The sequence below is a fragment of the Rhinopithecus roxellana genome, chromosome 7, assembly GCF_007565055.1.
Source record: "Rhinopithecus roxellana isolate Shanxi Qingling chromosome 7, ASM756505v1, whole genome shotgun sequence".
Taxonomy (NCBI): Eukaryota; Metazoa; Chordata; class Mammalia; order Primates; family Cercopithecidae; genus Rhinopithecus; species Rhinopithecus roxellana.
Genome location: NC_044555.1, coordinates 10,857,239 through 10,884,750, shown reverse-complemented (window position 1 = coordinate 10,884,750; position 27,512 = coordinate 10,857,239). Strand labels below are relative to the sequence as shown.

General features: G+C 42.6%; 1 protein-coding gene across 4 annotated transcripts in view; it reads right to left on the bottom strand.

The window, feature by feature from the left end:
- The window catches only part of ARHGEF9 (Cdc42 guanine nucleotide exchange factor 9), a 130,794-nt gene that overhangs the window by 88,604 nt on the left and 14,678 nt on the right, over positions 1-27,512 (bottom strand). For 3 of the 4 annotated variants that reach the window (XM_010372291.2, XM_010372292.2, XM_030934404.1), the window contains exon 2: positions 11,169-11,348. In XM_010372291.2, coding sequence (XP_010370593.1) covers positions 11,169-11,348 — 180 coding nt within the window. Of the gene's footprint in view, positions 1-11,168; positions 11,349-13,823; positions 14,030-27,512 lie in introns of all 4 variants that reach the window. The other variant, XM_030934403.1, reaches the window with a different exon arrangement.

Here is a 27,512-nt window from a genome sequence, read left to right as displayed (position 1 = left end):
AAGGAAATGGAAGGGGGACTAGTCCATGCCACCCCTTGCTCCCCAATCAATACATAAACTCCCTTGATAACATACCCTGCCAGCAATTACACAGCCTATAAGCTTGAACACAATGAGTGATGAGGAGACCAGTGTCTCCCAAAGCAGCCCTTTCCTTTTTAAGATAATTCTAATCATGAGCTCTGTCTCTGTCTGAATAAAGTTGCCAGCCACAAATCTCAGCAAATACTACAAAAGGGCAAAACACAGATAAAGGAGAGAGTTTGGAGGGAACGTGAACTCTTCCATAACAAAGGTCACCAAAAGGCCTTTTCTCTGCCACCACAGTGAAGCAATGGCGAGGTGTGGATACAAAGGTGAATGTGAGGGACTGAGGGGAACCTGGTTAGTTGCAAGCAGAGCTCCCACTTCACACACACACACACACACACACACACACACACACACACACACACACACCCTGTTTTAGGGCCCCAGTCTCAGCTTTCAGGAGGATCAGAAGTGCTTAGGGATCCCTGAATGTGCATGCCAGGAAGCACCTAGCATTCCTGCCTGGCACAAAGACAATCAGCATGGTATGTACAGTCAGGCACAGAAACTACTCCTCTACCCCTCAAGGGAAGATTTAATAACTGTCACTAATTATATGAAGGATCATAATAAGAAGGCTGCTAACAAATTGTTCTCCTCTCCAGCACCGACACAATGAGAAATAAGGAGCTTCAACCAGAGCAATGAAAATTTTTGTTATATAACAGACAAAAAGAGAAAAAGGAAAGACCTGTGTGAATATCCTGTTTTTGCATTCATGGCTTTCCATCAGCACATTAAAATGGGTCCGACCCACCGAGCTTCACTGCTCTTCAACACAGACGTGTGACCTCAGGCAAGCTACCCTTTCCATTCATTCCAACACATTCTGTTTATTTACACCTCTGTACCTAGTATCCTTCTAATGCCTGCCCCCTACTCCCTTTTCAGGAAGGCCTTCCCTACTCTTTTCTATCATTTTTCTTTTGTCCCTGGCTTCTCTGAAAACCTAGTTCAAGAACAGTGCCTTCCCACAGACTCTCTTACTTGGACTTCAAAACAGCCCTGCAAGGCAGGCAAGCAAACCTTTTTCTTTACATTTCCCAGATGAGAAATCCAAGGCCAGATAGAGGGATGCATCAAAGTGGCAGTCAGGATTGAAGCAAAGTCTCCGGACTCTAAGGCCAAAATTAGGAAAGACAGTCTATGACAGTGTTTGTAAAGGGTGAAGACTCAGGAGACTGATTTCAAATCCTGGCTCTACACCTGCCTCGGAGTAACACAGAGTAAGCCACTTTAACTTTTCTGATCCTCAGTTTCCTTATCTCTGAAATAGAATAATATCTATCTATCTCATGGGGCTGTTGTGAGGATTAAACAAGGTAATGCATGTAAAAGAGTTTCTAGCACTGAGTCAAATATTAGCTGTTCTTGTTATTATCCCCTAGGTTGGCATCATCTGCCCCTAGAACAATGAAGCAACATATGAGAAACACTGTCCTTTCTAGCCAGGGAAGAGTTTTAGGAAGTACTTTTGTAATTGCCTTCACAATTGTCCCAAATTTCTTATATTCCAAATGCCACCTCCTTGACAACCAGACTCAAAAACCCTTCCCAACGAATGGAGACTTACTTAGTCGAGGCTGGAGGTATTGATGATTTCTGCCCATGACAAGGCTTTTTAAGGTGAAAACTCAAGCTAAAATGGGGGTGGACTGGAGTGTAGGGAAACCCTTCACAGATAAAGTAGCTTCCTTCCCAGTCAAGAAAATGAATCTAATCCCTTCCCTAACTATGAACTACACTCCACTCTACCTCTAAGTCTTCTTCTTTCATTGGTTTTCATGGAATTATCCTGCTTAGACTTTGATAGAATTTAGGTTAATTAGTTAAGTGGCCACAAAAGGAGTGTTCTGCCAGGACCTTTAGAAGTTCATTTCTTCTGTATTTCCTTTGATTTGCTTTCTGTTTGAGCTAAAATAAAGAGAAGGCTTCTATTTAAGCTATTCAGATATGGAAGTACTGATTTCATGATGAAAGCCACACTAGGGAGAATGCTGAAATCAAGCCGACCTGAGTTACTCATCCCCCGGAAAGCTTGCAATTATTTGACAGACATTTAGAAAAAAAAGTGGGGGGGAACACCTCAGCATGGTGGATGTGGCAAAACACTGGCTTTGGAGTTGGAATGCGATCTTGTTTGGGCTATGCCATTTACTAGCAAGTTAAAGACAAGTCTGGCAGGGCCTCATTTACTTTCCGATCCTCCAGGATAGTACTAATGCCCTAGATGGCACCTGTTCCCTGTTGAGGCTTTTCCTGCTACATCTATCTTATGTTTTTTACTCCTTTCAGCCTGTATCCAGGCTGATGTAGTCTCCTATAGCTACTGAAGTCATATGCCTCTTCCCGACCTCAGTTCTCATGAATCTAATCCCTTCCCTAACTATCCTCTACTTTCTACTTGCTAACATTTGTACAAAATATTATACCATCTAGAGACTGAGAGGAGAGAGGAATGAGGTGTGAGTGCAAATGAGTATGGAGTTCTTTTTGTGGTGATAAAAAAGTTCTGGAACTAGATAGTGGTGATGGTTGTACAACATTGCAAATGCATTGAATTGTATACCTTAAAATGATTGAAATGGGGAAGCTGATGTTATGTTTATTTTACCTCAACTAAAAAAAGATTAGCTGGGGTGGTGGCTCACGCCTATAATCCCAGCACTTTGGGAGGCTGAGGCAGGTGGATTGTTTGAGTCTGGGAGTTCGAGATCAGCCTGAGCAAAATGGTGAAATCCTGCATCTACAAAAAAATACAAAAATGAGCTGGGTGTGGCGGCGGGTGCCTGTAGTCCCAGCTACTCAGGAGGCTGAGGTGGGAGAATTGCCTGGGCCCAGGAGTTTGGGGCTACAGCGAGCCATGATCACGCCACTACACGTCTAGCTTGGGCAAAAGCGTAAGATCCTGTCTCAAAGAAAAAAAAAAAAAAGAAATTATGGAGAATGGGCTAGAAAAGTTCTTAGAGTATATCTGTTCCAACCCCTCCACCTTTCAGAGGAGCAAAGTGAGATTTGGCAAAGGGAAAGAACTTTACTAAAGTAACAGAGCTTAGGCAAATAACCTCCCTTATGCATAAGTTTTCATATCTACTATCAGACTCTTGCAGGATGGGCTGAAGGTCTAGAGTACCTCTGTATCTTCTCAGTAGCCATTTGATGATCATCTGTTGGGTGAATGAATTTTTATTAAGTCCTTAATTCTACAAATTAAGAAACCATTTTCACTGTATATTCCCTGCCTCTGGATACCTGGTCACCATGCTTTACCTGCTTATTGAAGCACACCAAACAACCTGATGCTGGACCAAGTAATACCAGTCACTTGTCATGACAACAAAGCCACCCTCTTTCTGCTGCCTACTGATGTACACTCTACCTACTGTGCTGGACTTTCTCCCAATATTTTCACTTGGGAGGGTCCTTACCCACTGCACACTCTCAGCCTATCCCAACCCACAAGGGAAAGTGAACTTCTAGGATCTGCCCCAAATTCAAGTTCATCTGTTGTACTGTTTTTCAGGGCTACTGCTGGCCCCGTCCCATATATAGCATCTTTATTAAATGTACCCTTAACAGTAAGCTATGCTTACTTTATAAGTAACTAAATGTGGGAATGAGTCCATCCCACACATGGCATTCAGGGCCAAGCTCTACTGAGCAGCAATGTCAATAACTGTACTAACTTAATAAGCTTATCAAAACAAAGAGTTGGACCAATGGGCAGAATTTGCAGGTCTATTATTATGGCTCTTTTCCCCAGGACATCTTAAAAAGAAGGTTTTCAATCCTTTCTTGGGTTCCTACATATAACACAGTGTTCCACCATTTATTTGTTCATAAATGGAGGCTAACTGCTGATGTATGGCCCTAGTAACATTATCCCTGTTGGTAGAGGTCAGAACAGCCAAGACAGAACATTGTCCAATTACATGTTCAGCAAGGTCATTAGTTGTAATACCATTCCTATTAGTCTTGAAAGCCTGGCAGTGTCAGCATGTCCAGGCTTCCATGTAGCCCATGTACTCATATAAGTGGCTGAATGGAGTGGGCCTTGCATGCCCAGATGACCCCAGTCTAGCCACTCACACATAGCAGCAACAAGAAGCTGATTCATCCAAATAATGTTTAAAAGATGAAAGCTCAGAAGCCTGGAGGACAGGAGAGGCTTGGCTGACCTGGTCTTAGGTTTCAGATCTCTGACGGGCTGCAGACAGAGTGGAGAGTCAGTATATTCCCAGAGGGTTTGAGAGAGGAGCAGGGAGAAATGAGGACATTATTTCTACCATTTACATTAAGAGTTTGCTGCAAGTATTACCAGTATTATTACTGAGTGTTTCCTATGTGTCAGACCCCATTGTCAGTGCTCTTCCTGTATTTTGTTTAGTTCTCCCGACAACTTAATGAGGTACGTGCTGTTATATCCTCAATTTAATGATGAGATCACTGAAGCACATAATGGCCACTTTGCTAATAAATGGAAAGACTCTGATTCTAATCCAGAAAGATTATCTCCAGAGCCAGTTCTCTTGGACATTTACACCCTTCCCATGAGTAGAAGCTCCAGAAAGACAGATTCTAGCTCAACATAAGGACAGACTATTTCAGATCTGTCCCGAGGTATAACTGGTGGCCTGAAGAGGTAGGGAGCTATCTGTCAGTTTTCACTTCTGAAAACTAAAAAAAAGATACCCACCCTCTTCTGAGTACTGTTTTCCTAGTGACCCTCTAATATAGAGGACAACAGACCTCTCAAGATGCCAGATACCCTTAGCACTTGTCGAGACCACTCCAGGAGGTGGCTGTTGCTAAGCGCTAGACAGTCACTTTTGTTCAGGACTCAGCAAATACTGGTGAGAAGATATTAATAGCACTAGAGCCGTATAAAGATAAGCGGTTTCACTTTTACTCATAATGATAAATATACTGATGAAAAAAGAAAAAAAGATATATACAAGTATGATGATTTTCCAAAAATTTTGTACTTTACAAAGAGCCACAGAAACAGACCTCATCTCCAGGTACTCAGTCATGGTCCTCCTCTCAAGTCATCACACTACCAAGGCAGTATACACATGATGCTAGGAAGGCCTAAGCTGATCCCCAAATGAACCCGGGGGGTTGATTACACAGAGTGAAACAGGTGCCAGGCCCAAGATCATAGCCTCAACTCAGGCAGCCAACCAGGTTACAAATCTGTGCTATGGGTCAAAAATAGGGCCTTGGAAAGCCCCAAAGCCAATAAAACAATTCAGAATGTCTCCTACTGGTGCCAACTCTTAAATACCATCTTCCTATTGCAAAAAGCAACATATTTCAAGAAATTGGCTCACACTACAGCATAAGGGCTAGTAGCTGGAAATAACACAGTAAGTCAAGCTTGGTTTACAGATGTTGGCCAGGTTCTCAAAAACCCAGGGTAATTTTAGCTCTGGTCCTGCCTGGAGGCTGAGGGATAGGCTATATGACTCTCAAGGTTGCTTTCAACATGGGATTTCTATGAGGGTGACCTGTGCTACGTAATTTGGAGGAATCATCTGGGTGATGCAACAGCTACATTTAAGGATCTCTCTGAGCTGAAGAGGTCTCCATATTAAAAGAAAAAAATAAAAAACCTCCAATTAGCCAAATGATGTACTAGATGATGTAATCCAAAAAATGTGCATAGTGAGAAGCCATTAAGATGGATTATGTGAATGCAAATTAGTTCTAATAATGCCATTTGAAATTCTAGTACAGGAGAGAGAAATTGCCATAATCCAGGGAGAAAGACTCTCCCTGCTAATGTCAGCCTAAACTCACAACCTATAATGTGCTACCTCTAGGGCCACAAGTAAGACCTTCTACATAAATGATATAAATGTTTAAGACTAGAGACTTATGAACACTTTGAAGCTTGAATGGATAAACAAGGGTTGGTATATTGAAACTCCTCTAAAGAAAGCAAAAACACTATTGCCTTTAGTCTGGAATGGAAGGTGAGTCCTCAAGTGTTAACAGTCTTGTTAGCAGCCCAAGCCTGCCCTTTCCTGATTGTGCTATAGGCCAGAAAGCACAGGATTAGGATTCAGAAGGGGATAACATCACTAAAAGTGGTGGAGCAGGGCACACAAAGAATCAGTTCTTCCACTGAAACAACCTTAAACTGGCAATGAATGACAGAACCCATTGTTTTAGAACTCTAGAATCTAATCCAAAACTTGCAGCAACTTACAGGGGACTGCGTAATGCAGAAAAGGGCAGCAAAAATTCAGTAATAGAGCACTGAAGCACTTTTGCTTATCCCCTTACCATCCCCCATTCCCCAGTGGCTGAAGCGACAGTGGCCCACATTCCTGGTGTGGCTTTCTGGTGCCAGGAGATAATGACCTTGTTCTTTACAATATTGTAGCTGTTCCTTTTGACCTGTTTGGCACTGAGGGACTAGCACAGAGGTTGACCTCTGGCTGGAGAGGCTTTCCAGGCTGTGGCTGCCTTTGTTGAAAGATTTAAAGACATACACTGCTCATGCCCACTTGGGACAAGGGATTGTGGACAGGACAAACAGCAAACAGATGCAATAGCACAAGGAGGAAGCTAAAAACGAAGTTTCTTTGGGAAAAGGAAGTTTCTTTGGGGAATAAAGGCCACCATGCATAGCAGGGAAGTCACACTGTAACACGCATGCCCAGGACCAGACGCATGGTCAGAAAAAACCTCAGAGGACCATAGGCTTGTATTTCTGGAGGATGTGTGATCTACATACAAACAGGAGGAGAAGGCTGAGACAGAAGAGTTGATGACCTGGCACAGTCTCAAGTGAGTACTCCAGCTCAGAATCAAGCTGCAAAAACCAGGAAAGTAGTATTGTTTTTTCTTCTTGGCTCCAGATGTTTAAGGAAATGTCAGGTTATTGGCTGACCAATGAGATAAAATAACAGAGACTTCAGCAACCATATATAACAAGAGTACAGTCTTGCAAAAATAGTTGGAAAAAGTCACTAAACAAATGGACAACTGCAACCCTCAACAATCAACAGTAGCAAACCCTGGGGAGAGAAGAAAATCTGATTTCTAGAGTTACCACATTATAATATTCAAAATGCCAAATTTTCAACAAAAAATTACGAGATTTACAAGAAAACAGGAACATATGACCTATTCACAGGAAAAAAATAATTTGGCAGAAAACATACCAAAGGAAGCCAAGACATTAAACTTATTAGACAAATACTGTCTAGTAAAGTTGTGTTAAGATTCAGGAGGCCTGGGTTCAAGTCCTGGCTTTGCCACTAGTTCCCTACATGAGAAAGCAAGTTATTTCCATTTTCTGGGCCCATGTCTCCTCAGTATTTATACAATGTGGAGGTAGGGTGACTAATGGCAACAAGCTGGGTCCTTGGGAGATAATTTATCCTACAGATGTGTTCTGTTTGACTCTCACTGTGCTTCTTTAAAAATATGAATTACTCGTTAACATTTTTTAAATATAAAGAGTTTTACATAAAAATCCAATTCCTGGCTTTTCTTGAAATCCTAGAAGATCTTTCCTCTCCACTATACCCCACTCTAATGATGGGAAACATCCAAGTCACTTTTGCTGTCTTTAGATGGGGCATGGATTTCCCAATTGGACGCAGGCGCCCACTTACCCCTTGTCTCAATTTGCTTCACTCACATAATTGGCCCCTGTAAGCATCTAAGTTGGCCACTCTTGGCTAAGATGGGTCTTTCTAGTTCTAAATCTACAGTGAATCTAGGGTTTCATAAAGGTGAAAAGCTTTTCCCAAGTATCTCTTTTTGCGGCCAAAATGAGACAAAATACAAATAAAAGCGAGGTCACACTCTGGAACAATGGGCTTTCCTTTGAAAAGTTGGGTTTCCATATTTGGTCTGTAGAAAACCAACAAATGATGGTAATTACTGGCTTAGATCATCCTTTCATTTCCATACTTCCAAGCAGGCCAGAAACCAGAGAAATAAAGAATTTGAAAGAACAAGAAAAGTATATATCCAGCTCCTGATAACACCTCAGCAAGCCCTTTACTTTCTGACCAAACCCGTGCCTTGTCACATGAGCCCATCAGTAACAGGTTGTAATGTGTCCTGTTCACAACCTACCCTTAATTAGGCAGCAAGCTCTCCTCAGGCCATGGCCCAAAGTCAGAAAAAAAAAGGCTCCTTTTATGCACGGTGACAAAGGAAAAGAGCCTGAATGACTTGAAGTTAGGGCCTATTAGACAAAAGGAGGCCCACCACAGACATGGGACTTGCTACTTAGAGACACAATCATATCCTAGCAGTTTACCCTTAGCTCCTAGCAGGGAAACAGCTGAAGATGTCAACAACTAGATATGAGGACTGATGTTCAGCAAGTTTAATTCATTTAACCTTACCTACTATTGGGAAGGTATATCAGCTCCTACATTGCTCTTGTGAAGCCATGTCCCCAGTACAGAAAGGAAAGAACCTGAGCGCATGCGTACACACACACACACGCACATACAAGTATGAAATTCTGAACAACAGAGGAGACAGACGTGAATAGGTTGAAGACACATATACCTGGTAAATTCCTGTACAGTGGCCAAATGGTATCATAATTCGTATTTACAAGTATCCAGCATATCACAGGTAACAAAGCATTTTTACAAGACCGAATTGTCCCCATTTTACAAGGAAGAAAACTGATATTTGAAGATGCATAGGAAGCTGCTCAAGTTGCATTTCTAATAATAGAACTGAGGCAAGAATCTGGGTTTCCCAGACTGCAGGCTGGGTTTTAATGTGTAACAACAGGTAGGGCTAACTTGAACAGAACCACAATAAACACCTTGATTATCCATCCTAGGGATCAAATGTCAGCAATGAGACTTCCAGGTAGGGAATGAAGATACCACACCATGTCAGTCACCAATTTAGTCATATGATCTTATTTTACTAGCCTGGAGCCTGGGTGTTAGTGTTTTTGTTTGTCTGGGTTCTTCTTGTTGTTTTTTGTGTTACTGAAGTGATTCTGTTGTATAGCCAGGGTTGAGAACCACCTGGGTTAGACTCTATACCAAGTGGCTGCTGGGGCTGTGTTCCTGTAGGAACACTCCTCCTGGCCTCGGACTTAGGGACATTAATGGCGCTCATTGATATTCTGAAGTCTGGCTCTGTCATTTGATTCCCTGAGCAATCCTGGCTTGCTCAATCATTTCCCCCCATCCTTGGATTTACTATTTATTATAAAAGTGACATTTCCCTGAAAATGAAATGCATTTGGATTTGGGTGACATCATCATTGTGTACAGTTTAATCCTTCTTTTAAAGAGGGAGGTCTGTAAGCACAAGACATACTAGCTGTATGCATACACGGCCTCACATTAGTCCTGAAGGTCTGTGGTTATTGATATGCTTTTTCTGACTATCCCTGGGACTGATTCATTAACCAGCAAAGATGAGCTGGGACACAGATGGCATTTGCAGACTCTGACAGATGAGAAGAAAAGATTGGATATTTCATCAGAAGATACTCATGATAGAAGGGAATGAGGTAATTTTGTCCATTCCTCTGCTTCTAGGCAGTGCCCTCATCTAAACTGTCCCAACCAGGTAACGATGCTTTCTGGATTTTTTGCCTTGAGGAAGGAGGCCTCTATCAACCTCGAGGGAAGCCTTGATATATGGACCTTCTTGGAGCTAAGAAGGTGGTGGTGATTATTATAATTATGGCAAAACAAGTTACCATTAGCTAAGTTCCTAATATCTGTCTAGCACTGTGCTAGACACCTTATTGGCATGTATGATCTAATTCCTTACAAAAAGTCTGTTATCCCTATTTTTCAGATGAGGAAATCAGGGCTCAGGGAAGTTAAAAATATTACCAAAAGCTATAGAGTCAGAAGGTAGTAAAACTGTATCTCAAGTTTTCTAACTCCAAATGCCCTCTTCCTTTCTTTATATCACATTGCCATGATTCTAATGTTAAGGCCCTTCAACCTCTAGGAGCCCTAGAGCTAGCCCTTCTGATCTTTTGTTTGGAGTCTAGAAGACTTCAGCCTAATTTTACAGGAGAAACTAACAAAATGTGATAGGCTGTAGTAAGGACGGTTATAACACACCCTCATGTGGCTTCAGTACTTGTCTTGCAACAAAGCAGTTTTCGCATGTTTTATCTCATTCACTGTGACATGCCCTGGCATTAAAGAACTGTCAAGACCATTGTGCAGATGAGGAAAATCAGAGCTCAAAATAGTCAAACAACTGATTCCAGCTCACAATTCCAAGAAAGAATAAGAGCTGAGACACCTAACCAATGTTCTTCCCCCATAGCACCCTGAGGTCATAAGCACATTGGGATCACTTCCTTTAGCGTAACCCAGAAAAAGCAAAAGCTGCTGAGAAATTCCTCCCAAGAGCCTCTCTGTTAAGGGCCAGATTCTTCATGGTACAATGTCAAAGAGGCAGAAGGCTTGCAAGACCTTACATGCCACTTGCTTCCCATCCCCGGCACATTTAGATCCCAGCCACTTGATTCTTTTGAAAAAAGTAAAATCTGATATCAGTAAGCTCCAGTCCCTGGGGGGCAGGGAGCTCACACTCTTATATTAACATCTGAACACACAGTGACAATACACAGGGGTGTGAGAGGCAATGAAGTAGACAGGAAGGAGAGGAGGAGAAGAGCAGAGGAGCAAGAGAAGGAGATGGGAAGAAACTACGAGAAGAAAGGATAAAAAAGATGAGAAATAGAAAGTAGAAAAAAAGATAAGAAAGACAAAAGTTCACAGCAATATAGGGTTAAAAAGTTATTCAAAAACCACCAAGGCCAACCCCAAAAGAGGAAACCAAGACCCAGACAAGGTAAGTGATTTGTACAAAGGTGGGAGGTGGTGGGGTGGGGGTGTTAAACAAGAGACAAAGGAAAAGACTAAAAATTAAAAGGGCACAGATTAAAGGAAGCCCAGGTTCTCTGTATGAGACAATTTAAAAAAAGGAAAAAAATATGAGAAAAGCCACCAGGAGAGAAATAAACAGGAAAACAGGCTGGTGAAGGGGAAGCCAGGTACAGGCAGCCAAGGAAATAGGAGAGGAGAGTGAAGACTGACACTCACCCTCACAAAGCTGGCAGGAAACCATCCCTCCTCATCGTCGATCTGGCCCCACCACCAATCCTTGTTGGAAGCATCCAAGACTTTGATGACGTCGCCAGCTTTAAATGCCAACTCCCGGTTGGCCATGGTGACGTGATCCCATACTGCCTCAGCACTAACGATGGAATCTCCAGTGATCAGCTTAGGAGACAAAATGAGAATGTGTTCAGTCCACACAGCTACCTTGCTTGCCCCTTCCCCCACCCACAGAGCTCTACTACTTATAGAAAAACTCATATACTCAAGTGGTGAGAGATAGGGGTGAGGGGCATGGCACTGGAACACAAGTTCCATTGGACCGCAAGACAAACAATACTGTCAACTCTCTGTTAGTCAGTGCATAGAATGACCCAGAATATGAATATGTACTACATATGCCTCATGCTTTTTATCCCTAATCATGAACTCCTCCTACGCAGAACAAAGAAAGCTCCAGTCCATCTCTCCTTGGTGGTTCAAGGCAGCTCTGGGTCAGGAATGGGTGGAGAGGCTGAAAACAATGGCTAAAATGAGAATCAAGCTTATTTGCTTTCAATTCCCTGTGCTCCTCCCCCTTTCTTCCTCCTCCTTGGAACTGACCAACTGAGAGTTGGTGGTACATTATTTAACCCCACTATGCCCCTCCTCCTGGGGTAAGAGACCATAACATTCCTCACGCATAATGGACCCCAGTCCTGCTGCCTCCTCCTCTCACTCACACATGATGCCATCCAGAGAGGTCATGGGTAGGAAAGAATATGGCTTTCTGTGATGTCTTGCACCCAAGAAACTCAACTTTAGCACAGATTCTCTCAGTGGTTTGTACAACCATTCTGTGAGACACAGTAGGGGGAGAGGTCTGGGATGACTTCTGCATTTGATGGATGGCAAAACTGAACAAGGAAGTGAACAGATGAGCTGGAGATCACCCAGCAAGGCAGGACCTGTGCATGGAATGGACCCTAACCCGGCTCACCAGACTTCATGGCTAGCAGGACTGGGCTCCACACAAGAGCAGGCAGACATCTATTCCACTGCCGTACGAGCAAACACACATTCATGAAACTCATCTAAGCACGGTGACAGGGATGGGGTGAGGGTGGGGAGGTAGTCTGCCTCTCTCTACCATCCTGCCCACTGTGTTATTTTTTCTTTTTCCCTCAACTGTTCCAGCTTGTATGGGCCATCAGTCTTCTCAGCATTTGGAGTAACACATTCCAGAATAGAGAACACATGGCCTATCAGGCAAAGAGACTCAAGCACTCTCTCCCCAGCACTGAATTTCTGAACAAGTCCTCTAGAAGTCAGCTTTTCCATCAGCCTACTTTGCTCAAGGCAATAATGGCTCCATAAGACCAAAACTAAAACAACTTAAAGACAATCGAAATAGTCTATGGAATATATATCCTCTCTTATATATCTGCCCTCCATCACGCTAGCCACAGAATAACCCTAGGTTCTCAAAATAAATGCACAACAAATATGAACACATATATATGAACACGCACACACATACATACACGCTGATCTTTGACTTAAGTTAACATGTTTTGTTCAGGTCCTACCTGATGCATCTGTCATGGCTCAGAATTTGTCTTTGTGCCTTCCATAGAAGGTAAGGCATAGGGAGAGCTCTTCAGGATAGATAAAAAATGAATTTCCAGCAGGACCTTTCACAACACCACCTTTCAAATACCTCATGCTTTACGCTTTGCAAAGTGTTTTCACATCTACTCCATCACTTGATCCTTACGGAATAAACTAGGCCTCACTATTACCATTCATTCATTCATTCATTTTAAGTTTTTGAGATGGAATCTCACTCTGTTGCCCAGGTTGGAGTGCAGTGGCGCAATCTTGACTCACTGCAACCTCCACCTCCTGGGTTCAAGTGATTCCGGTGTCTCAGCTTCTCAAGTAGCTGGGACTACAGGCACACGCCACCATGCCCAGCTAATTTTTGTATTTTTAGTAGAGATGGGGGTTTCTCCATGTTGGCCAGGCTGGTCTCAAACTCCTGACCTCAAGTGATCTGCCGACCTCAGCCTCCCAAAGTGCTAGGATTACAGGTGTGAGCAACTGCACCTGGCCATTTACCTATATTTTAAATATGAGGAAACTGAGGCTCAGAAATATGACCTGGTCCTTCAGCCAACAAGTAATACATTATGAAGCTGGGTCTTCTAACTTTGTGTGTTCCTATAATTATCAAACTGTACTACCAGTGTCTATTCATTACCTACACTGAACTCCATCTATGATATCATAAGCCAGTTGGCTCCTATTCTTAAAGAACCCTACAGGAGATTTACACAGCCACCTTTAATCATAGGTGCCCATGAGGCTGAGGACATTCATTTTTATGTTGAACTTGCTTTCTTCCAATTGTACTAAAAGTCAATTTCTCCTTGTTTTGGCTTCAGTGAAGAAAAAGAAAAGCTGGTCACTGGCCTACTAAAGTAAATTTTTATAGAGAAGTCTCCCCTCTCCTGGAAAAGATGGGTCTCAAGTGGGCATTGTTAGAACTCAGTAAGCACATACAGCCCCAACCCAGAACACCACTAAGACCTGTAGTTTAAAGCTATATCCATAGCTTTTTATCAAGGGTCAATGAGTATCTCAGCATCAATTACCAACCTTCTGCTCAGGACACTATCTGCGGTGCTCTTTGAGGTCCCCCAGGCCCAGATCTGGCTGATTCCACTGTCTATATTTTTTACTTTGCAGTCTTCTTTTTAGGAACTCCATGCTTGACTTTTCCCAGAAGCAGAGAGCTGACTTTTGTCCCCCATTTAGTCCAGTTGATATACCTGGGCCCTCAGGTCACAAGGCTCAGCTACACCCTGGACAAAGCCAATCGAGGACCTAGTGGTCACAAAAACAACTAACCAACTTGCAAGCCTGTTGTCAGGGCCTACTTAGAATCAATGACTGTCAGAATTGGACAGAATTTTAAAGATCATCACCTTCATGCCCTCATTTTATCGATGAGGTTTAACAAAAGTACAGTCATCAAATGGTCAGCCTCCTGGACCAGGGTTTTTTCTAACATAACACCACAGAGAGGGAAGACAGGTGGAAAAAATAATCTGAATTTAAGACCTTGTTATACTACTAAAGGTGTAATGATAATTATGATGATGTTAGCTAATACAGAGCGCTTACTATATGTCAGGCACCATTCTAAACACGTTATAGACATTAATTCATTTAAGCCTCACAGCAGCCCTTTAAGGAAAAACTATTACTATTCATATCTTACAGATGAGGTAGCTGAAGCTCAAAGAAGTTAAATAATTTGCAGTTCACACAGCCAATAACTATTGAAGCCATTATTCCAATACGGGCACAGTCTGGCTCTAGAGACTCTGCTCTTAACTTACAAACTATTCTACCTCTGGGTCCCAGTTTCTTCACATATAAAATGGAGATAATTCTACTCTACCATCTGCTTTGTAGGCTATAAAACACTGAACTGAGAGCTGACAGGTATGTGCATGGAGGTGAGAGGAATGCTAATCCAGAAGGGGTTAACAGCTCTGTGGGCTTCTGTGTTCTCTCCTCACAAACACAAGCAGGAGCAAGGGGATGTTCCCCCCTCATCTTCTGAGTTGTTTCTAAAATGTAAACTAAACTTAACCAGGAAATTGGTTCTAAATCTTCCATTTGTGTACAGAATTAACTTTTAACTTGCTACAATTTTTTTTTTTTTTAAATGCACTTTGCTCTGCTCATCCATCTTCCATCCAACATTCATTCATTGGGCTCCTACTGTGTGTGGGGATCTGCTCACTGTGACTCAGTTGCAGTCCTTACCTGAAGAACAAAGGGTTTCCAGGTACCAACAATGCTTTCCAGCAGGATGCAAAGGTGGTTTTATGGGCAGGCAAACCTACCTTCAATTCTGGGCTTTACTACTTTAGAAAGTAGCAATGACAACAGGAGGTGAGGAATAGAAGGGGAGTCAGAGAGAAAAACTTAAACGTAATTGTCAGCATGTAATTACGACATCTAGGAGTACAATTTCACAAAAGCCAAAGACAAGAGTTTCTAATTATACAACCTTGAGTCTCAGTTTTTTCATCTGCAAAATGGGGGTAATGATGTTTGCCTCACAGGCAGGGTTATAGAGAGGGTGAACTGAGATGGTGGATATACAGTGCCTGGCATGTGCTGGCCTAGTACGAGACTTCAGAGAAAGGAGGTTGATTTACACGGGTTTTGGGTTCTAGAAAGGTTTTGTGTGGCAATGAAGACAGTCCTTAAAGAATGGGTAGGATGGTGCCAAATACAGAAGGAAAGGGAGGGGCATTTGAGGCAGAGAAATGAGATTAAGCAAAGTCTCAGAGATGAAGACTGGGAAATGTGATGGTGAACGAGTAGTGGAGTTTGCAGAGAGTAGGGTTGGGAAAGGGGAGTGGAGGGAGTGATGGCTGAAAAGGTAAGTGAAGTCATGTTTGGAGGACCTTGAATTTAGTTTGAGGAAAAGAAAAAGGTCAAAGTTGATTTTTGGGTGCAAACGTCAACTAAAGCATAGGGTAAATTAGAAGGAAATATTGGCTTGGCTTGGCTTTGCAGGAGAAGAGATGACAAATTTTCTCTTTAAAGTATTAAATATGGGGGGCCAGCAGGACACGCAGGTGGGTGGGAAGCTCAAGAGCGAATAGGGTATATATACAGGTCTGGGAATCAATGGCCCAGAAGAAATTGTGAAAATCAGAGTTTGCCCTGGAAAAATGTGCTAAGAAGTCCAGAAGCCTTGGGAAATCAAGATTTATGTTTAAAGATCGAATGTGAGGTAAGGAACAGAAAAAGAGCTACGCAAACAAAACTAAATGAAGCTGTTAGCACATCATTAAGATACAAAGGAGTATGATCTCTCAAACTCCAAGACAAGAGTTTCAAGCAGCAACAGCTCATCAACATTATCAAATGGTACAGAGCTATAAAAAGAAAACCAAGAAAAGGTCATTTGGGAGTAGCAATAGCAGGGATTATATTCTCTATTCCCAAACTGGTTTATATTCCTCTCCCTGCCAAAATCCAACTGTTACCATCCTTCATCTTGCAAGCCTATCATAAAGCCAGAAGATGGAGCAGCATCATTCTAGCAAGGTACTCAAAGAGTTCTGAGCCTTAGGACAGCAGTACTGTGGCTTCTAACACAATAATTCCCAATCCCCAGGACATTTCAGAGGAAGCACTAAATATAGGGTGGCTCTTGCTCAATCTTACAAGTGAGTGGGACACACAGTGTTTCCCACTCCCACATCAACGAAACTTTTGGACATGAATAAGAGGATAGGGAGGGTTAAGAGTACTGCATTATGCTTAAAGATGGAATAGGATATTATTTCTTTGTATCCAGATTTCTGAAGACGATCCTAATATCAAATATTCTATCTAATTGCTCCCTAAAGTAGATACATCTGTTATCAGCTGTCATGTGCCTTGATTTTTAACCTAGAAATATGATTGCTATACCCTGGAAGCACTGGGAATCTGAGATCTAAGCCTGGTTTCTGTGACCAAAAAAGGCATGTGTGTTTGCAGTGAGCTTAGGGTGGCCAGTGGACCCTTTCAGTGGGAACAAAAGAAGAAATGGAAAAGACAGAAGGAAAGTAAAAGAGTTAGAAAGGGAAGGAGGAAGCAAGAGAAGCTTACACTTGTAGAAAACATACGCTGGAAACTGGATAAAGGGCTTTCTTTTGTGATTTCAACCTCTATAATTCTCCAACGTAAGCATTAACATCTCCATTTTTACTGAAGATAACTTGTGATATAAATCAAGTAGTCCACGGTTACCCAGTTAGTAGATGGTGGAACAGATTTGAATCTCCAGCTGGCCTTACTCTACAGCTTTGCTATTTGCCAGTCCCCCAAGGTACCTGTCAAATGGCAGGGAGGGGGACCAACTCATCCTGTGAATGACCTAAAGGTCAATTCCTCAGAGGGCTTGTTAAAACACAGGTTGTTGGGCCGCATAGGTCTTGAGAATTGATTAGGTAGGTCTAAAGTGCAGCTTGAGAACCTGCATTTCAGACAGATCCCCAAGTGATACCGATGTTGCTGGTCTGGGAATCACATTTGGAGAACCACTGCCCTAATGGACTTTCCTAGTGTAGGCCCTACCCTTGCCTCTTCTGATGCCTCATTCTTCACAGATTTCCCCATGCCACACCAAATGTTGTGCTCCCTGCCTCCAGCACTGCCTGCCTATCTCCAAGGCCTTCCTCAGTGGTTGGTAAATGTCTGAAAAAGAGTATTTGGGGTCATGTAAGGAGCATGCCCAAAGTCAGGCTGTGTTAACGCAGGAAAAAACTTGGGATTATGGCTGTCACCCAGTCACTTACCTACAACTTCTTGTTCTTCCCCTCTGACTCAACAGCACCACTCCCAAAATAGATATTTAATTAGTTTTGGTGGCTGTCAGAAATATTAGTGTTTTAATAATAAGAAGCAGAAGGGAGAATGGGTTAAAAAATGTGAACCTCACATGTTGTATGGAAAGCAAATATGCCAATTGCCATGAAGGTAGGTGAGCTGCACCTGCCTTCCAAGAAGCTTCATAGGAGGAAAAGGAGGGACATGATGGGGGTTTGCCTATGAGGTTTTCTCAGTTTGGTGTCTGCCCATATCCTCCCAGAAGGCCCCCTTCTCCTTAACAGCTAAACTTGGACAAGAGCAAATTATTTTCCCTTGCTCCTTTAAGCATATCTAAAACAAGCTGAGATTTTATGCCCTCTCCTGAAAAAGCTAGATATCCTTTTAATACAGCCTTGTAAACACTCTGGCTATCTTGCCCAAAGCGTTGAAGGATAACCATCCTCCCTATTTTTGGAAAGGTGTGAACCAGGCTGCCAAAACAATAGCTACGAGGTACCACGGTATACAGCAAAGACTCAGATTGGCTATAGGAAGAAAATCTGCCAGTAACTCACCAAATGATCTTGGACAGGTCCCTTTCCCTGTCTCAGCACTTTTTTTTTTTTTTAGACGGGGTCTTGCTCTGTTCCCCAGGCTGGAGTGCAGTGGTGCAATCTCGGCTCACTGCAACCTCCACCTCCTGGGTTCAAGCTATTCTCCTGCCTCAGCCTCCAGAGCAGCTGGGATTACAGGCACCTGCCACCACACCTGGCTAATTTTTTGTATTTTTCGTAGAGACAGGGTTTCACCACGTTGGCCAGGCTGGTCTCGAACTCCTGACCTCAGGTGATCCACCTGTCTTGGCCTCCCAAAGTGCTGGGATTACAGGTGTGAGCCACCGTGCCCAGCATGTCTCAATTTTTTTACATGTCAAGTGACAGACTGGAACCATATAGATGACCTCTCAAGTCCCTTCCAGCTCTGGTATTCTACTGAGACTAACAATTACTCTGCAAAGGACAGAGATTTCATTATTGCAGTGTATTTCTCCTCACCCTTCTTTGTGCTTGATAGGATGCTTTTACCACTTTCTGCTCAAAAAAAAAAAAAATGAGATTTTTTTTTTTTTTTTTTTTCCTGAAGATAACTCACTCAAGCATTGCTGGCAACACGGTCAGACTACCTGGGAAAATTGAGAAATGGGCTTCCCACTTAAACCTTTGACTGCCACATTCAAAAGTCAATAGGGACCTTTGCTTTTTGTTCTCTCCACTTAGTTCTTCAGATAAATCATCCTTCTCATGACATCAGTTCTCACTCACCTCCAGTCCTAAATTTCCTACTGCCTGCTCCACATTTCACTGGATAGTCTGCTACCACCTCCAATAAAATGTAAAATTCATCATATTCCCCCATTCCCCCTCCTTCTCAATTTTTCCCATTTAAGGAAAATCTTCTGGGCTTGCTATTTCTTTCTTCCTCATGTCTCTCTCTCTCAGACACAACCCATTCTCTTCATTCCCACTGTCCCATCCTGGTCCTCATTAGCTCAAACTGTCTCCTAACCGGCTTCCTTGGCCCCTACAGGTCTGTGCCTTCCTCAAGCTATGCCTTAATGATGCAAATCTTAAAGCATTTTTGCTAGTATCACTCCTCAAGCTCAAGAAGCTTCGGTAACTCCCCATTCTCTCAAAGCTCTCCTTAATCTAGCCCCATCTCTGGATCCAACCTTTGCCTCTAACAAGGCAGGGGCTTTCTACCACTCTTGCCACAATGAGTCTCTTGCATCCTTCTCATGACATCAGCTGTCACTCACCTCCAGTCCCACATTTCCTACTGCCTGCTCAACATTTCACTGGATGGCCTGCTACTGCCTCCAACAAAATAACGATCAATCCTACTTCTGTGCCTCTGATTTGGCCATATCCTTAGCCAATGGTTACACATAGCGACACTGGAGCCAGGCTGCTTCTTCCTAGCTGTATGATTGTGGCCAACCTCCTCCTTAATCCCTTCTCTGATGACGCCAGGCTGTATCCTCTCTCTCTCTTTGCCTCTTTCAGTAACCTTATCTACCTAGGATAAGGAGAAAATGAAAATTTGAAAGAGTTATTCAAGTTGTTGGCCAGAGTGTTATTCTTCAAATAACCAGAGTGTACACTTCTAAATGATAGGTCTAAAACATAAGTTTAATCCATAATGAACAATTTGTATACTCCATCTAAAGTTCTGACTTGAGTTCTAAAAGCAAGCAAACTCTGAGGCAGAACACAGCAATAGAGTAAGCATCTCTGTCAGGTGGCAGAACAATCTATGGGGCCAAGGAAATTGTTTACATAATATGTACCCAGCTGCCCTATATGCCAGTCCATTGTTGCCAGGATTTATTGCCAGGTGGCTTCTATGGAAGGCCAGTTTTTGCTAAACATCTGCACAGGTGCCCAATGATCACCAGGGAAAGAAACAGAGATAGATGCTAGGTAAGAAAATTCCCACCATGAATATCAAAAACATCCCAAGAGTTGCCTTTTCTTTTCCTCAGGTTTTAACATTTCGCACTTGTTTCCAGTTTCAATGTGGTTGTTGCTATTGCCCATAAGTAAATAATTTCATTTCTTGGCAGAATAATTAATGCACTCAAGTGATAATGACTCTAAATGTGCTGAATGGAAGTATGTAAATATATTTTTTCATGACACAAAATCATCTTTTTCCTAATTTGGGTATGTGATTTGTGAGTCATCACACATCAGCTTCTTTCAATATCCCATTATACCATCCAGTTTTCACTTTAATAAAATGAAAGATCTACTGTCCAGCCACACCTGGCAGACACAAAAGGTAAGACTAGATGGGGTCAGCCTTGAGCAAGACAGACCACCTGATCTAGAGTTCAATATGAACAGTGGTCATAAGCCAATTCACACTTTCCAGGACCTTTTAGGATATTTTAGCTTGGGAAACCCAGAGAAGCCCCTTAGAGCATGATGCCATCCGGAATATTTTCTCATTGAGGCTAATAACAAAGAACAGCTTCTTTCTGCACTTCTTCCAAAGGAAGTTAAAAGGTGATCTCTGCTCTAATGGTGACCCAACAGATGAGAGAAGGGTTGTTGCTTGCTTTTCTGGACCTTAGCAATAGATGGTAAGAAACCCAAGCCAGTAGCTCAACCAAATGGACTCAGGAGTTTCTGAAGTGAGACCCAGCTGCTGCCTCAAAATTCACAATGTTAAGAACTTGGTCTTGTTGAGAGAATGATCCCCTTTAAAGAAAATGCAGCCAAACGGGCCAAGGATTGCACAGATCAGAGAAAGACATGTTTCTAAATGATCAACCTAGATGATGTTGGCTAGAGAAGGTCCTATACTACTACAACTCCCAATCTGATAAACATTAGCTTGTATCTCCAAAATGTCTTGGAAACAGGAGTAATTGTCAAGTTATTCTGGAATATTTTGGCCTGACTTAAGCACTTCTGAGGCATTATGCCACTGTTTCTTAATGTGAGGTTCACAGACTCCTGCTCAGAACCACCCTAATATTTTTATTAATAACAAGCAACCAGGGTGATTCTGAATCACATGCCACATGGAAACCAACTGTCTTAATCTTTCTGGGACCAGAGAGTTTATATTACAGGAATTTCCCCTTACTGCACTGGGCCACTCAGAAGAAACCAGAATCTCTGGAACTCCAACTCTAGGCTTATCCTTCTTGTGTCAGATTCCAGAAAGTCTGAGGAATTATGGTGGCCTGTCTGAGAGGATTCCTCCCAGCCTGCCTTGAGTGACTATAAGCTTCTGCTCTGTTCCACCCTCATTCCTGTCCAAACCTTCAGGCACTGAAGCTACCACTAGTTCTAATAGAAAGTCCTAGCAGCATCTCTCTATGCTATAATCTGGAAGCAATTTCCTAGAGCTGTATTCAATCTCCCCAAGGCAACCTCCAATATTCTAAGAGACAAATGGTTAGTAAAAATAATAATAATGGACTTAGCAATGCCCTCTCCATGAGTTCCTGAGTCAGAACATGCCATCTCAAGCTTGAGGTTACCCTGACCTTCACCCATCTGTTGAGCCAGCTTGGGTCATATACCCAAAATGTTCCTGCCTTGGGAGTCATGCTCGTCTTCTTGGACTTGGTGTGAATGCTGAGCTCCAGCTACTCACTGGAATCTTTTGTTGCCTTACTACCCTGAGATATGGGAGCTGACCAGGACAAGCCTAGGGAATATGCAGGGATGCTCTAAGAGCCACAAATCTCTTAGGTGACCTAAACTCATCTTAGAGTCTGCATCTGGGTTCCTGAATTTCTTCATGTAGTCCCCTTAGGACCAGTCCTGGGAGCTTTAACTTTTCCTGGACTATGACTTGAAGCCAGGCCTTGGAGTTTTCTAGGCAGGGGTGGGGTTCCTTTGTTTCCAGAAGGTAGGAGGAGGGGGCTAGAACTACATGAAGAATCTGTCCTCCATGCCTCCCACATGCATGGTTCTATACTCAACACCACAGGCAGAGGGTGGGTGGGCAACGCAGAGAGAAAAAGGGAAAATCATTTTTTATCCATTTGTCAGATGTCGTGTTAAAGTCTTGTAGAGAAAGGACAGCTGAAGGTAGGGGGAGGAGCAGGAGAGGAGATAGGTTGGAACTAATGGTCCTAACGTCATTAAATGTGGCCATCTGGTTTACAGTGGCAAGAACAGGAACAACATTTAGTTAGGAGCACTGTGACCTGCTCCTATATCTAGAGATGAAACAGGAAAAATACATATATTTCAATTAACTGAAACCACCTTCAAGTCTACTGAGCATGCCCAGCAAGTAAACAGGCTTGCAAAACCTCTAGACCTTGGCATATGTTTCCAAAGAGAATGTAAGTATCTCCTAGGGAGTTTTTACAGCCCAGAGACGACATCTACATTTAAACAGCCCATCAAAAAGTGGGAGATAGTTTCCAGTGGTGCAATGATTTCCCTCTGCCTATTGGTTCACTGTGAAAGAAAAGACATCCAGCCAAGGCCAAGGCACCTAGCAATACCTCTAGTCCATGTCAGAAGCCTTTTATGCTCAGGAATGGAGTATGTTCTCCTAAAAAAGTCTAGCCCAGTCCTGGATGAGGAAGTGGCAGAGGGATTCAGTGAGCAGCCATTGGGACAGGCCCCAAGGGACTCAAACTGGCTGAGCTGGCTTCCCCTCAGACATTGTAACCAAAGACTTAGCCAGAGGGATACGATGACTAAACCTAGGCTGCCAGAGAGGACAAAATAGAAGCAAAATCATACATACCCTCAAAGCTCAGGAGGGATGGCACCAGGTCTGTGTCTACAGGAAAAGTGGTTGTGCTTGTAATAAAACAAGGTCAAGTAGGTTTGCTAAACTTATGTAAGGAAGCATCTGCCAGTCTGGGTTAGGTGAAAGTGGTGGGGGTAAAGAAGGGAAGGAAACCAAGGCAGCTGATAGAGGGACAAAGCATCTAGTAAGGTGTCAGGGCTTGAACTCCTTTTAACTGTCTCAGCTCAAGAGCCCCAAAGGCAGTGGATTCTTATATTCAGAGTTGGTCAGGATTGGAGATTTCCAAGTAACTAGTTAGCACACCTAGTTCAGTCCTCCCTTTCTTACAGGTAAGAAAAATGAGGCTCCGATGAGAAAAGTTTCCTAAGGCATCAAGTTAGTTAGCAGCAGAGCTGCCAAGATTAGAAACCAAGTCTATAGTCTTAGAAGAATGGTAGCCAACAGTTTTTGGATCATGTACCTCTAATGTTAAAAACAAAAATACAAACATTTAGCTATTCTTGTCACAAAAAAGTAATTATGTGAAATGACAGATATGCTTCACTATAGCAACCATTTTACTATCTATATTATCTATATTACAATATCATGTTGTAAACCTCAAATATACACAATAAAATTTAGTAAAAAAAAAAACAAGAAACACCTATCCCAATATTTAAATACTAATGTAGTATGTTTTTTATTAAAAAAAAAAAAACTCCACAAAATAGAAATTAAATAACAATGAGATTAACAATTTAATATATAAATAACTAATATTTTCTCCCTCACTTTGGAGGTTACTGCTTTCAACATTTTCTGGTGCTTTTCTCTCCCACTGCTTGATAGACATCATCCCTTCAATACTACAACCAGAACCTGTCTTTCCCTCCCTGCTCAGGGTCCCAAATAGGTCTGACCCTGAAGATTAAAAGATAAGAACACTTCAGTATGAAGGATGAGTAAAGATACTTCCAGAATCTCCCTCACTACCAGATGTTTTTTGCTAAGGAATCTCAAATTCAAATTCACACTAAAATGCAAATGTCAGTAATAAAAACTGGGATGGGAAGAATGAGCTCCAGGTGTAGCTTGATTCTGGACTTGCTATATGAACTTGGGCAGATTCAGCTCCTCTCTGAGCCAGTTGTATTAAATTATTTCAAATGGAAAGTTGAGGTCATCTTTGATATATGCTGCTGCTTTGCTTCTAAAAACAGGTTTTGACAGGGATGGGTTAGCCCTCCCCCCCAAAAAAAAATGAAACAAGGACGTCAGGAGAGGGATGGGGTGGAATAAAAAAAGGTCAGAAGACAAAACCTGAGTATTTCAAATTTTTGCCATGGGCTATCCCCCACTCAAAATACAACTCCAGTACAGGGACGGCTTTTGGGTTCCACTGGCAGAAGGAAAAACACTGCCTCTTCCACCCATTCAGACCACTGGGTTCAAGCCACCCAAAGTAGTGTCTATGAAAATATTAAGTAGCACTTCTTCCATCTGTTCAGAACATCACAATTGCTAAGTTGCCTTCATATTCATGAGCTCACTGGATCCTGCCAGAAATCCTGGGGATAAGCAGAGTGGGGATGAGTTGTTCCATTTTAAAGGTAAGGAAACTAATTCCTGAACAAAGGAAGTTACCTAGCTATCCCAGGAGCACAGAGGCCAGGAGAAAACCTAGATCTACTGGTGCATGGTTCAGTGAGGTTTTTTTCCTAATAAAAAAAAAAAAAAAAAAGAAAAGGCTAACATTTATTGAATGCTTACTATATGCCAGAGACAAATCTAAGTTTTTACATATAATAACTTGTTTGATCCCTAGTTTAAGATAAGGAAACCAAAGTTCAGAAAAACAATGAAGTAACTATTGAAGTTCATGGAGCCAGAATCCAAACCTGAACCCAGACAGTTTCATTCTAGAATCAGTGCTCTTAACCTCTATTTTCCACGGCACATCTTCACATCCCCAAAAGGTGAAATTCAATGATGTATCAAATAATCTCCAAGGCATAGCAAGGTACAGAACAATATGTGTTGTATATTACCATAAAAAAGAGAAAGAGGAATATATTCATATTTGTTTATACATCCACATAACATTTTTCTGGAAGGACTCATTGGTGGCCTCTGCAGAGGGCAGGGGGTGGGAGAGAGACTTTTCACTGTGCACTCTCTTGCACCTTTCGAATTTTGAACCATGTGAATATATTTCCTATCCAAAAATAAAAATTTAAAAATGAGATGTCTATGGTCAAAAGAGATTAGGAAACTGCATGGCTACTTCTTGGCAGGGCTGCGCCAGCTAACCTTTTCCCATTCACTTCTGGGCTCTCAAATTTGAAGAAAAGTAGTTCCTCTCCCTGCTTTTCCTGAAGCACTGCATTCCCCCCACCCCACTTCCCTGCCCCACTGCTTATCCAATCCCACAGAAGACATCCCTCAAAATGACTACTGTAGTCATTTTGGAGGTTTGAGCAGCAAAAGTGAAGATTTGTACAGATTGGATTAGGCTCCCACAGCTGGTCAGTGGAAGATAGGAAAATAATGCATGAGCAGCAATACAAATGAAGACAGAGACACAAAAGGCCTTTTCCTCCCATGCCTACCCCTCAAGGCCTGAGCTCATCAGATTCCTCCATCTAGGCTCAGAATAGCAAAAACAAGCAAGCTAGAAAGACTCCAGGAAATCTGAATGAACACAAGAATCAGTGGTGTACAAAGGAAAATCACACTAAGGGAGAAAAAGCAAGCCCAGATGGGTTTTAATGTCCCCATTGAGGCCAGGTGAAATTCAGCCCAAATGGTCTCCAGAGACACTCCCAGTTTTGGTTCTTGGATTATTTCCATAATCTTTTTTTTTTTTTTTTTTTTTTTTTTTTTTTTTTTTTTTTTTTTTTTGAGGCGGAGTCTCGTTCTGTCGCCCAGGCTGGAGTGCAGTGGCCGGATCTCGGCTCACTGCAAACTCCGCCTCCCGGGTTCCCGCCATTCTCCTGCCTCAGCCTCCCGAGTAGCTGGGACTACAGGCGCCCGCCACCTCGTCCGGCTAGTTTTTTGGATTTTTTAGTAGAGACGGGGTTTCACTGTGTTAGCCAGGATGGTCTCGATCTCCTGACCTCGTGATCCGCCCGTCTCGGCCTCCCAAAGTGCTGGGATTACAGGCTTGAGCCACCGCACCCGGCCTATTTCCATAATCTTATCCCTCAACTGTTAGCACAATCCTCCAGAGATCAAGGCCCTCAAATATATTTCCTTAGATCCCTTTCAGCCGACCCCTTAGGCAGGTCAGAGGTACTCAAAAAAACTGTGAGGAGGTGGGGGTGACCAAGGTGGATTAAGTGCCTCCAAGAATCCTCTTATTGTCTTGAAGTGGCTTAAACCGGCAGACGGATTGCTCCTCACAACAGTCTAACATCTTCAATTCTTCACTGCTTCCAACATGCAGGAGACAGCGGGACATGAGCTGCTGTGGGAGGGATGAAAGGTAAATCAGTGTGTCTCTCTTGGGCAAGCAGGGAAAGTGCTGGGTAAAGCTGAGCCTCAGAGAGCTGCTTGTCAGAGAAAAATCTAACTTTTTACATATATTTACTTAAGTAGCCTCTGGCAGCTTCCTTTAGCACTGGAATTCATTGGTGGCAGCCCAGGGCCAGAGTACACTGGGTTGGGAATCTGAAGGCATGGCTTCTAGTACTGAATCCACCACTGCCTAATCCTGTCATCTCAGACTTGTTTCTCCTTTCTCTGAGCCTCAGTATTCCCATTTGTAAAATTGATATAATAATGGCTTAAAAGAACAGTATGGGGAAGGGGTAGAGAAATAAAGTGAAGTTTCTCAATTACCTCCAAACTATGTGTAATTACAACCTGGATGAAATCTTAACAATCCAAAGAGCAGGAACACAAGTTCAACATTTTACAAGACACTTTTCACATCCTATGTCACAATGAAGTCTTGCGCTTAAAACTCCTATGAGAGACTACAGTTAAGCCCATTCCACAGACCAGAAAACTGAGGAGAACTTTGCCCACAATATCTGCAGCAAGGGGAAACTTGAACTACATAGTGCCTGACTTTCTCCCTCTCAGCAAACCAGATAAAATGGCCATGAGCACAAACACTTACAAAGAGTATTCTCTTAGAGCCAGAGCTGGCACTCTAGGCTGCCTCCTCTGGCAGGTGGCAGGTACAGGTGACCTGGCCTTGCTTCCTAGTTTAGGAAGAAATCCCTGCTTCGGATGCCTCCCCTTTTCTCATTACCTAAGAGATTCCTAAGGAACCAAAGCTACATGACCACCTAAATGCTGCAAATCTGTTTTTATTCCCAGAATGACTGACCTGGCATTGAAAAATATCTGTATAGGTGGGGGTAATCTCAGCATAACTTTGACCAGCCTGACTCCATGAGGGTGTCTTCTCTTGGCTCCTTTTTATGGCCTTTTCTGTCTACAGCTACTCCAATAGGAGTCAGGTCCAATTGTCGGCAGTAATTGAATCCAGTTTAGGGACAATGATGATGCAGCTTTATGCATGGAGAAAAATGTATCTTCAAAACATCTTCTCAACTCTTAGCCTAGCTGAGCCTTTCCATCATCTAAGGGCAATACTGGATGTTTTATAAATAAAACAAGTAAGACTCAGATAGCAGAGGGGAACATGACTGAGACACACTGTAAGAGGCAGAGCAGCAA